We start from the raw sequence: 12220 nt of genomic DNA, 5'->3' as shown, positions 1-12220 counted from the left end.
ACCCCTGTCAAAGTTTGACTTAAATTTACTTTTATTTAACCAGAAATTATATTTTTGCCTGGAAATGACACAGGCATCTACCAGGAGATAACACGATGATGTACAAGAGGCATCATTGTGGGAAAAAATATTTCTCAGCTTTTATACACATTTGAACAAAAAGTGGCATGTCCAAAATTATTCATACCCTTCTCAATAATTAATAGAAAAGCCTTTATTGGCTATTACAGCAATCAAACGCTTCCTGTAATTGCTGACCAGCTTTTTGCATGTCTCCACTGGTATTTTTGCCCATTCATCTTTAGTGATGAGCTCCAACTCTTTGAGGTTCGAGGGTCTCCTTGCCATCACCCTGATCTTTAGCTCCCTCCACAGATTCTCAATTGGATTCAAGTCAGGACTCTGGCTGGGCCACTGCAAAACATTAATGTTTTTGTCTCCTAACCATTTCTTCACCACTTTGGCTGTGTGTTTTGGGTCGTTGTCGTGCTGAAATGTCCACCGGTTCCCAAGGCCAAGTTTCTCTGCAGACTGCCTGATGTTGTTGTTGAGAATCTTGATGTATTGCTCTTTTTTCATGGTGCCATTTACTGCGATCAAGATCCCTGGTCCATTGGCTGAAAAACACCCCCAAAACATTAGGTTCCCACCACCATGTTTGACAGTGGTGATGGTGTTCTTAGGGTTGAAGGCTTCTCCTTTTTTACGCCAAATGGTGCACACATCATTGTGGCCAAACAATTCAATTTTTGTTTCATCTGACCATAAAACAGAACACCAGAAGTCTTCTTCTTTGTCCAGATGAGCATTTGCAAAGGTCAAGCGGGCTTTTGTGTGCCTTTTCTGGAGAAGTGGTGTCCTCCTTGGCCTGCGTCCGTGGAACCCAGCAGTGTGCAGTGTCCGTTGAACTGTCTGCCTTGAGATGTCGCCACCAGCAGAGTCCAGATTCACCAGGATGGCCTTGGTGGTGATCCTTGGATTTTTCTTCACCTCTCTCACTATTCTCCTGGCCAGCACAGGTGTCACTTTTGGCTTCCGACCACATCTTCTGAGATTTTCCACAGTGCGGAACTTGTATTTTTTAATAATACTTTGCACTGTAGCCACTGGAACTTGAAAACATTTTGATATGGCTTTATAGCCCTTTCCTGACTTGTGAGCGGCCACAATGCACAGCCGCAGGTCCTTAGTGAGCTCCTTTGTCTTAGCCATGACTGTCCACAAACCAACTGCAGAGAGCTGCTGTTTTTTCTCCTGTTGAGTTGATTAAAACAGCTGTTCCCAATGAATCAGGGTAATTAGGATGCTTTAAAACAGCTTGGACTATTTGGAATGCTATAGAACTTTGGATTTTCCCATATACTGTGACAGTTTTCAAAGGGTATGAATAATTTTGGACATGCCACTTTTTGTTCAAATGTGTATAAAAGCTGAGAAATACTTTTTCCCACAATGATGCCTCTTGTACATCATCGTGTTATCTCCTGGGAGATGCCTGTGTCGTTTCAAGGCAAAAATATAACTTCTGGTTAAATAAAAGTAAATTTAAGTCAAACTTTGCCAGGGGTATGAATACTTTCGGGCATGACTGTATATATATATATATATATATTTGCTGTTGCTTGTTTGTTACTCTTATTGCTATACTTTGGCAATATTGCCCATGATACTGCTGTGCACATCTTCAATTTTAATTTCTCCAACTTAATCTCCATGTTATTTTACAACTATATTACACTAGTGGAAATAAATAAGAAAGGGGGAAAAAAGAGAGGAAAAAGATAAATAGCGCAACTGACAATGAATGGGGAGGAGAAAGAGAGACAGAGCTGGCGGTAGACCTTTATTTGTGGCTGTACTATGAGCTCCTCTTGGATCTGCTTCCTGAAGACGGGGTCAAAGAGCAGTGGAGTAGCACAGTAATGAACTAGCCGAGATGACTGCTTCAGAGTGTCCAGATCAGCCACCTGCAAACAAATGCACACAAACAATATTACTAATGATTTTAGAAAAACAACACAACAACAATAATAATAAAACTTGTATTGCACTAGTAATATTTCCTAGTGTTGTAATTATATATTTTTTCCTTTTTAAGATTGACGCACTTGGGATATACAATATATAATCAGATTGTTATTGTTATCAAAACATGGAATTTAGAAAAGAACACATTCTTAAGGTCTCTTAATTCTTAATTCTCATAATTCTTTCATTTGAAAGATATTTATATATAAAAAGTGCTGCACCATGTCAGAACCATGGTGTCACACAGGCACAGAATCCAATTGCTTTGTCAAACATTCTATTTAATGCCCATAGTCATCATAATTGTATCTGTAAAGATTAAGTGTAGCTAGCAGAGGATCGCAAGAGGCAGAGGATACAACATGCGCAGCCCAAAAATCTAGTCAAAAACAAACCGATAACAATCTATCTGAAGAGACTCAATCTCCGTCTTTGTCATACAAACGTCTAGAGGATACACTTCAACCATAGCTAGCACTTAATAAACACAGTGGACACAGGAGTTAAATCCCTATTAGAATGTAATGTGATACTGGGTGAATCTGAAATTGCAGTGTGTTTATTAGGGGGGAGTTGCTGGGTGGGTTTTCAGGTGTTTGCTAAAGTGTTCCAGGACATTAAGAGAACACAGCATTGCAGGAACTTAGTACATTACTTATTCATAAACAAAGGTTGCCAGCCTGGTTTACTCGTTGCACAGTATGCAACACTACAGACTCTTCCTTCATTTATATGTATGACATTTACCATCCATAACAGAAAGCAAAATGGAAAATATCACGTAGATAAATTTGACAGTACATTTCTCACAGAGAAGCTGAAGTGGATTTAATAATAATTTTTTTATAACATTCTAAACTATGTCACACATGCAAGTCATTCATAAATTCTGCATGTACACATACTCAACTGATTAATTTTTTTAAAAGGCAATTTGTGATCTGGCTGAACACAGCATCATTACAACTGCACTTGAGATAAACTTGACTTTCATGAGGAGAAATTTAAAATCCAGCATACCTGAATCAATACAGAATTTGGGTATATTTACTATGAAGAAATCACCTCAGTCAAGCAGAAAATTCAAATATCGTTGGTAATGTTTATTTTCTGTATTTCCCAAAACAGTACTTTGTCTTTTTTTAGACTCTGTAGCTCTGTTTCAGAGATTGCCAGTCCATTCCACTCTCTTCCAATTGCCACTCTATTAATGCTTGGCCTATTGAAGACAAGCATTAAAATACAGAGTAAGAAGTCCTGCCATGGCTAATTTTTGACTAGGCACATTTTTCATTAAATTAATCCAGGCTATTGCTTCCATATTGTATCCTGTCATGTTTAAAGCCAAAACGAAGGCTGAAATGGTTGCATGTTCATGTACTGTGCTGTATGTTCTCTGAGGATGTGTTACTGCAGTATTAGTTTCTTTCCTTTGTGCAAATAACATGCAGAATTCCATAGTTTTTTTATAACATCTAACATATATCTGGAGTATTTGTGTATGCCAAGGAGCAAATTATGTATTTTGTTAGCAGGCATTTAACCTGGACTCTATATGTGTCTCTGGAGGAAGCAAGTTAACCGTTCAAGGCTGGTAAATGTGTGAAACTAAAGTATTCTAGTTTTACTAGTGATGAATTCCAGGGTTTAGAATGTATGAAAATGAGGAGGAATATGGTAGTGGACCAGTGAGCTGTCCAACTCTCCTCGCCCTTAGAGCTGCTGTGGGGATCTAAAATGAAGAGCTAGGACCTTCAATGATAGGTGCTACACCACATTGCTAATGCAGACTTGAAAGCTGAAATTCTCTTTGTCTCAGTCAAGACTTTCAGGAACATCCTTTGAACTTACAGGCATCAAGATCCACTCAGTTTTGATGTGCTCTGTTCGGTAGCCCTATTTCATTTCATTGTAAACTGATTCCATTCTGGCTGTGTGCATGGGTAAAAAATACACTATGAACTAGGAAATACCTAGATAAGGTTTTTTTTTTTTAAAACAGCTAGACAATTGTGAGTGACGCTAATTACCAAACTCTGTGAACATCAGGCAGGAGTGGTTTCCTCTCTATCAAAGTCCTTAAGGATCTTTACACCTTTTCTAGTGTGACTGCTTTCCAATGTCTGACTTCCAACCAAAAAGAACAGGTCTTGCATTGCCTAATCAAACCCTACAGGGCATTGACTGTTTTGATTTCAGCCACTTCTCTAAGAAATAAATTGGCCATATTAGGCCTGCAAAGACTGAACTGGTACTCAGCGTAATTAATACGCTGTTGTAACTTTACCAAATGATTGCCACATCAGCAGTTTTAATTTTCTCAGTATTATAAAACCATGATTGTTAGATGGAGACTAATAGGAATAAATGCTGTAATTCAATGTAGCGCCTATTAAACCTTGAGCCACAATTTTACCATTAAATTAAGGGTGTCCCTTGATTACATGTTTTTTTTTTAAATCTACTACAATTTCCTGCTAAAATGAGTATTCAACAGAGCCTAATTTACACAGCCATTTATATAAATTGTTTTTAAGAAGTCTTTCTAAAAAAGTATTACATTTGTGTTGCTTCCCATAAGTCTAGTTACATTAAAGTCATGCATTTAATGTTTACTTTATACCTTTTAACGTTTTTATCTTCATACAGTACTTAATAAACAACCCTTCAGAACTACTCTCATATATATTTACACACCTGGACAAAATTTGCTGCTACTTTGTGTGGAAGATGAACTGATCTCCAAAACTGATCTCCATGAACCTCAATAAACTAGAAACTGAAAGGAAGAATAGATAAAAAAATTAAAAGTCTCTGGCTACAAAACATGTTCACACTTGGCTATTCATAGAAACAGAACTTATGATCAGGTATGCCCATAAACCTCTGCATTACACTGTTTATTTAAACTACAGGCAAGGATTTTATCATTTCAGTTTTTTTATCATTTTACTTCTGTTCCATAGTGTTCTCTGGATTCAGAAAATTATTTCAACTGCTGTACTGAGGAAAGTCAGTCTTGCTGACTGTGTGCACCATGTGTGAATGAAGAAAGCATAAATCCTTGTCATGTCTATATAGTTATTTTGATTTGATTTGATTGCATACATACATTTCCACAAAGGGTACTTTGGGTCTAATGCTCAATAACTATTCTTTCCATACAGCTATCAGCCAAGGCTTTATAAGTCATGTAAATGAGACGTGTCTGACGTGTATATGCGGGAAAGGCTGTGAAGGACGGTGTATGTATGTGTCAATGTCATGGTTCTAATGCACAGCCTGCAACAGATCTGCCCTGTAACATCTATCCTGCCTGCAGAATGTGCCATTGATCACTCATGACCTATGGGCATAGAAATGGCTGGAAGACGGCAGCCTGAGGCCAGCAAGCGTACAGTGTAGCTGCAAAAGCTGAAGCACCGCTGACACTGCTATACTCGGCTTACAGAAAAGCGAATAGTTGCATACAGTGCCATTAAAAAGTGTTTGCCCCCTTTCTGGATTCAAGTATTTGTGCACATTTCAAACTGAATGATATTACACATTACAACAAAAGCTAATAATAAAAAGCAGCTATTTAAAGGAATGGGGCAATCACACACTGTTTTTCACACAGGAGGATTTTGTGGTTGTTGAGTATATTTTCTTAATAAACATGTCATGCACGTTGTGTTTTTGTTCCCTCATGGTCCCTTTTATGTATATAAAGGTTTTTCCTTAAGATGTAATGTCATGTAGTGTAAATCAATTATATCTTAAACCAAAACCTAATAATCCATAAAAGGGACCATGAGGGAAAAAAGACAACAATGTGATAGACATTTTAATGTAATGTGCACAAATTCAGGAATTCAGACAGGGGAAAACTTTTTTTAAGACACTGTATTTATAAACAATAGGAAAGCCAGTGTTAATTATAGTTGAGTGAGCTGCTTGTGCAATACTATGAATGTTTACTTGAATTTATGTACATTTCATATACAGCTATTATTGGCAAAAGTAATTATCTTAGGTGTCTAAAGCACTGTTAATTTTACATGGGGGAGCTGGGGGCGCATCACAGATGAATCTCTGTGATTTTAGTCCCATCCAAATCTGCCATGCTAGCCTTTCCAGCTTCCAAGTCTTCTTTTATTAAAAAAGCTTTAAAAACAAACCCAGGTTATATTATCATGTACAAAACTGACCTGTTAATAACTATTCTATTCCATCCTGTGGAAAAGTTTTTTGGAAGGTTTGCTCCAACATTGAACATTGTCCAACACTGCTCGAGCAGGCATTTAGTGGTGTCGCGTTTGAGCATTAAAGTAAAAGTCAAACCTTTGAAACCTGCAACATTAGACACAAATCAAGCAGGTTGTACAAGTCTGTTGCAAATCTGGAAGACCTTAAGCATTGTTCGAGCAAGATTTTCCAAAGCGCTTCTGACAGCTTTATTGAAGGTTTAGGAAAATGGTGACATGAATTTTTTTTTTGTGTGTGACAGTGATGAATAAATCAAGTCATTTATACTGAGATTTCATATCCTGTGTGGATCAGCTGTTAACAGTACAGACAACTACATTACCCTATCTCTCAACATAAAGCTAATTAAATCCAAATAGAGCTCATAACACATAAGTGTATGAACACACAGAGAACTTATGTATGGCACATGTCCTAATAAGGTACAAAAACAAACCGGTGTGTTTGTGTGCAAGAAGGGACAGTGTTATGTGAGCATGAAGAGCCGTTGCAGTAGCACCAAAGAAAATCATGCTGGAGGTGTGATGGAGAATACTGATCACAGATTATCACTCCACCACTACCCCCCCACACACATATCACACACCCTCACTCACGTGCACACACAGTCACACAATCTCTCACACTTTCTATCCAGCTAGTCTTCAGCAGATCTTTAGTGCTGGGTCATTTCTCTTGACACTGCGAAGTGTGTGATGTGAGTTTGACTGTGACAGAAAGTGAGTTTCCCTGGAGCTCACAGGCTCTGCAGAAGGGATTAACAGCCAGAGCCCCAAAGGTCTAAAGCCTTTTGGGGGTGCTCTGCTAAATGAAGAGCACAGAACCACACTGAGTGGCTAACGTGTCACTACAGGCCACTTACAGAGATTGGCATGTTGGACTGGGCCGACCTCTGCTGCCACGTCACAAACAGGTTTTCAATCTTCATTTGTTTCTCCAACTCTGCAATAATAATAATAATAATATGAATAATAAGAATACAAATAATATCAGTAGTGAAATGCATAATAAAGTTACTGACTTTGTGGATTTAGGCCAAACACTACAGCACCATTTTACAGGTCTCTACAACACACTTCAGTATGGCAAGCTGCAACCTAAATGGGTTGCTTTTCCTGCAGAAAAGTACCCACTCTGCAGTTAAAAGTAGTGTTGAGGGACTAAAAATCACCCTTGGTTCCAAAGATGAAAACCCGGCTTCAAGTTTTTGTGTCTGAGGAGGATAGGGCAGCGGAAACAGGCCTTATGAGATGTGTGGACACACAAAGCCTCACCTCTACGCTCTGCAGCTTTGACCTCCAGTAGCTGTGCCCCGTGTCGGGCCACAATGTCGGCTCCCTCCTGATTGGCCAGCAGTCGCCCAGTGCTCACATCCCTCAGAGCCTCATCGAAGGGCATTAGGTCAGCAGGAAAGGGCAGTGGGGGCAAAGCGCGGACACTGCTCAAACGTGCAGGGTCTTTATTGGGCACCGGGGGCACCGAAACACGCAGAAGAGCTTCTGCCTCCATTGAAGAGTTCAGGAAAGGGTTAGGCTCCTGCAGAAGGGGAGAGAAAGAAAGAGAGAGCGAGAGAGAGAGAAAAAGAGAGAGAGAGAGAGAGAGAGAGAGAGAGAGAGAGAGAAAAAAAAGAGAGAGAGAGAGAGAGAGAGAGAGAGAGAGAGAGAGAGAGAGAGAGGTGTTTAGAACAGTTTTAAAACGTCGTTCCTGTCTACTGCCTAATCCAGTGTGAAAGACCATGGCTGAAAACAAACGACATACAAGTATACAAGAGAAAGACAAACAGCAAAAGAAGAAAGAGAGAGCACGAGAACGCGAAATAGACAGAAAAAGAAACAGGGAGAGATTCCCTCATTAAAACACAGTTCAGATCACATGGTTCTACAGAGTGAGTTGCTTAACTAAATGAATTATATAATCCCGATGCGGGTTGCTAAAAGTGCTGCAGAGCGCAGGAGTGTAGAATATTTGCTTTGGCCTCTCTTCTTACACTTTCGTGTAAAAGATTGAAGTCTCTCTTTCAAAGAGCATTGCTGAAACACACTGCTTTTTCATGGTTAACCCTTCAGCAGCCAACTACTAAGGGAGTTCTTCACTCAGTTTAACTTTAGGAGAGAGAAGCACTACATCCCTCCACACAAAAGTATGTACATTAAACATGTACATAAAACCTGCTAGCTGGCAAATGTTCTCGAAAAAAACAGTATTCAGTGATCTCAAATGCTGTTTTTGTACAGACAGTAGGCCAGATTTAAGGGATATATATACATATAAAAAAAAAACTCTGAAATCCAACCCTGACAATAAAACATAGCATAATTTAGGTGTGCAGTTAAGACAAACAACTTTTTAAATGTAACTCATTAGTGCTCATCAATTTTTATATTGTGTCGCTGTCACACAAAAACACTATATCTTCATTTTTGACAGGCCACATGGCTTGGCAGACCGGCCTACAACTGCAGTCTGAGGACTACATATTTCCACAAAGCCAACAATATATGTCCGAGAAGAGATTTAATCTTAGGTAAGCTAAAGATAGGTTTCTTTGCATGAAATGTTGTAAAGAGAAGTGGTGTGAAAGCTATGGCTTTAATGTATGTGTCAAATGTTTCAAAGTCTATAGCTATAACAAGTTGACTCAACAAATCTACTGCAGCATTAGCAGCACGATGGCCCCCGGCCTCGTCCAGCATCGCTACAACAGTGTTAGCATCGTTAAAGGTTCAGAGTCCTCGGTCTTAAATCTAGTAAATATGTGGTCTGGATCTTAAAGCTCTGAGGGTAAGACTTAAGAACATTACCAGACATGTCACATGAAATGGTACATGAAACATAATAGGTCCCAAACGCTCCATAATTGAAATGCTATCGACGATTTTATGTGGCCTGGCAAAACCAGGCTTGCCTGATTTTTCTTAACTAATTGACATAATGTGAATTTTAAGCTGCTCTTTATATTGTTATATTTCATAATGAATGGACAAATAAAAATGACACAAAATGAAATAATGTTGCCCTGCACTGCTGCCTTCTCCATCTGTATTTTTATTTAAATGATGGAATGTTACATGGGGATTATGTGTGTTTTAAAGGTTTTTATACCCTTAGTCACAGTAATAGTCTTTTACAGCATTCAGCTTTAGGAGCATTAATGAGATGATGTTAGATGAACCGTCCTGGATCACAAACGCCCCTCATGCAACTCATGGTATTTTATGGTTTTCTATTACTTGGCATTAATGTTAAAGGTCCATATACAGCTGCTCCGGAGTGTTCTATTTTTTTGGCACTGCTCTGCAAGCTATGTGCGCTGTTGAACGTCTGTGTCCGAAATTGATGTATCAAAGTAGCTGAATTCACTGCTTAGAAGGAATGTGTTGTTAGTTTTCTGGACAAAGATTAAGTAAATTTCTATTCAGAGTGCTCTATAGTCCCTGCCTATAGTGCCTATTACCTGTCTGGGAAAATCCATAGTTTCACTTTTGAATAGGAGATCCACAGAAATAGAGATATATAGAGAGAGGGAGAGACACAGAGAGAGAGAGCACATCATGCTAGACAGACGGTTCATTATCTCTGTTCATCAGGCCTAAGCACCACAGAGTTCAACTGAAGCCAACATGGCGGCTTTCATTAAGGTGTCCAATTAAGAAGCTCTGTGTCTCCGACCTAGAACCACTTCAGAATACAATTACATGCTTCATGGTGAAATAGAACAGAACAACAGGCAGCTTTCAGGCTCTTATGGCTTAGGGGATGCCTGCTATGCCACCCCAGTATGGTCTTAATACTCCAACTGCGCCACTTGTGGGAACTTTTGGGCAAGTTAGCATTCGGCTCAGTGGCCAAAGCACTGCAGGGCAAACTGGACCTCAGAGGATGCATGAAGGTTGGAGAAATCCTGGATACGGGCCGTCCAGATGCCACAGAAAAGCAGAGCTTTAAACCCATGCACCAATGCATGGGGTTGGTTGAGTTAAGGGTTAGCTGGAAGCTACCTAGCACATGGACGTTCCCTCCCGGGAGTCTAGCAGATGATTGGCAGCAAGGGCAAATTTTCTGCAGCGTTGGATCTGCCTTCTGTCACTGCTTGTTAGCGGAAGAGTGATTAAATTAACTAAGTGGAACCATTGACGAGGGGGAAAAAAAATAACAGACTAAAAACAGAAAGGTCTGTGCTCATTTTCTTTAGGCATGGTACGGATGTTCCCATTTCATTTCTCTTCCACTGGCAGTGTTAGAAGTGTTCATCATCACAGCTCATTACGCTAAGATGATCATTGTGACAGACAAGAAAAAAAAAAAAAAAAAAAAAAAAAAAATGTATATATATATATATATATATATATATATATATATATATATATATATATATAAACATACACATACACATACATGATGAGAGATTTATTGTTTGTACTAGTATAAAAACATCAAGATTTTATCCATGTCAGCTTTAAATTTCCATAACATAGCAGTGTCTCTGTTGCCACACTCTGTTGCCTTTTCTTTGATGAAACATACAGTGAAAACAAGCAATGCTAGAACAGAACGAAAAAAACTTAAAAATGTTTTTAAAAAAAAAAAAACACTGTGGCACTACTGTTTTGGTTGGAGGTGATGCTTTTACATGATAAACATGGGCTCAGACATGGGAAAGCAATAGCTAATTGTACAAAACAAGCTTAAATGTACAAAACAAATCAGAGCAGAATACTGAAAATTCAGTATTTTTAGCCAGGAATGTCAGTTGTATTTTCTGTCAAACTGGGCTGTTTTGGTGTCATGGTGTGTGAATGAATATTGACTTAAATGAATGATCTGACCTAAATACAGATTAAAATTCATTTCCGCTCTGTTGACTTATTCTCGTGTAGAAGTTACAGCTTGTAACATGAGTGATTCTCCAGTCTATTTTTGCTGCAGTCAAATTTGACAAACTGAAACAAACGAGAACAGCCATCTTCACATTTTGCATTTGAGCAGTGCTCCTGCCAAATAGCTTAGTGACAAGGTACCAAGACCCACTTCCCCCTGCCTTCAACTTTTTCATTACACCCTCAGACTACATAAATTCTTAGACTGCTGAGATTATTCCTATTTGTTTCTGTTTGCACTAGGTTGCTAATATTTACTTTACCTCGAGTTCACATCACTCTCTTTCTCTCGCTTCACTCTCCCTACACTCTCTTTTTATTTTGCCTTTAAAGTGTTAGTTTGAAGAAAAAAAAAACTCTCAAAAATATAAAACCCTAAATGCAGTTAATTGGGTGGTTTGGTGTCTAGAGTCTCTTCTTTAGTTTTTCACTCACAATATGAGGCTAATGTAGCTAACACGCAATGGAAGACTCCAGCCACTAGCATTGTGCCTGACTTAATTCTCATGTGTGGAATAATGTTTTCTCTAAAAAATGGACAAAAACATTTTTTAAGGCATTAGAAAAATTGGAATTGTACAATTTTATTGTTGCGCTAAAAGCTTTAATACTTGTTAGCTACATAAGTGTTGGTGGCCAATCACTTATACTTTCTGCAAGGGCGAAATTAAATATAAAATATATATAAAATTATATAAAATAAAATATTGCGTAAATTATTATTTTTTTTCAAACTATCATTTTAATACGTTTCAATATTGTGGAAGTCAATATCAACAATGAGTGATCAGATCTGTAACAACACTCACTCCCTCTGTCACTTTCACACACAAGCAAAAATGCCTAGAGAACAAAAGGTACCGAAAAGGAGACATGACTGAAAGGGTTCATAGAGGAGTTGAGAACGAAGGCCTTGGTGCAGGAAGCGGAGCAAAAGATAACGAACAAGGAGAAAACAGATAGAGAGGGGGAACTAAACTAGGTCATAGCGTTTGTTATCAAAGGCCACAGAGCAGTCTATCTGACACTACTCTACACACTTGATCCAACACCGTGCAGCACACACA

The 12220-nt window shown here is 38.7% G+C and overlaps 1 protein-coding gene across 1 annotated transcript in view; it reads right to left on the bottom strand.

The window, feature by feature from the left end:
- szt2 (SZT2 subunit of KICSTOR complex) overlaps positions 1 to 12220 on the bottom strand; it is a 113741-nt gene that overhangs the window by 27770 nt on the left and 73751 nt on the right. Inside the window, exons 63-65 of the mRNA XM_072683946.1 lie at positions 7551 to 7812; positions 7139 to 7218; positions 1842 to 1967 (exon numbers count right to left, since the gene is read on the bottom strand). Of these exons, the coding sequence (XP_072540047.1) occupies positions 1842 to 1967; positions 7139 to 7218; positions 7551 to 7812 (468 nt within the window). The remainder of the gene's footprint in view (positions 1 to 1841; positions 1968 to 7138; positions 7219 to 7550; positions 7813 to 12220) is intronic.

Source organism: Salminus brasiliensis, chromosome 7, assembly GCF_030463535.1.
Source record: "Salminus brasiliensis chromosome 7, fSalBra1.hap2, whole genome shotgun sequence".
NCBI lineage: Eukaryota > Metazoa > Chordata > Actinopteri > Characiformes > Bryconidae > Salminus > Salminus brasiliensis.
The sequence above is the reverse complement of the archived record's forward strand: the minus strand, read 5'-3'. Positions and strand labels throughout refer to the sequence as shown.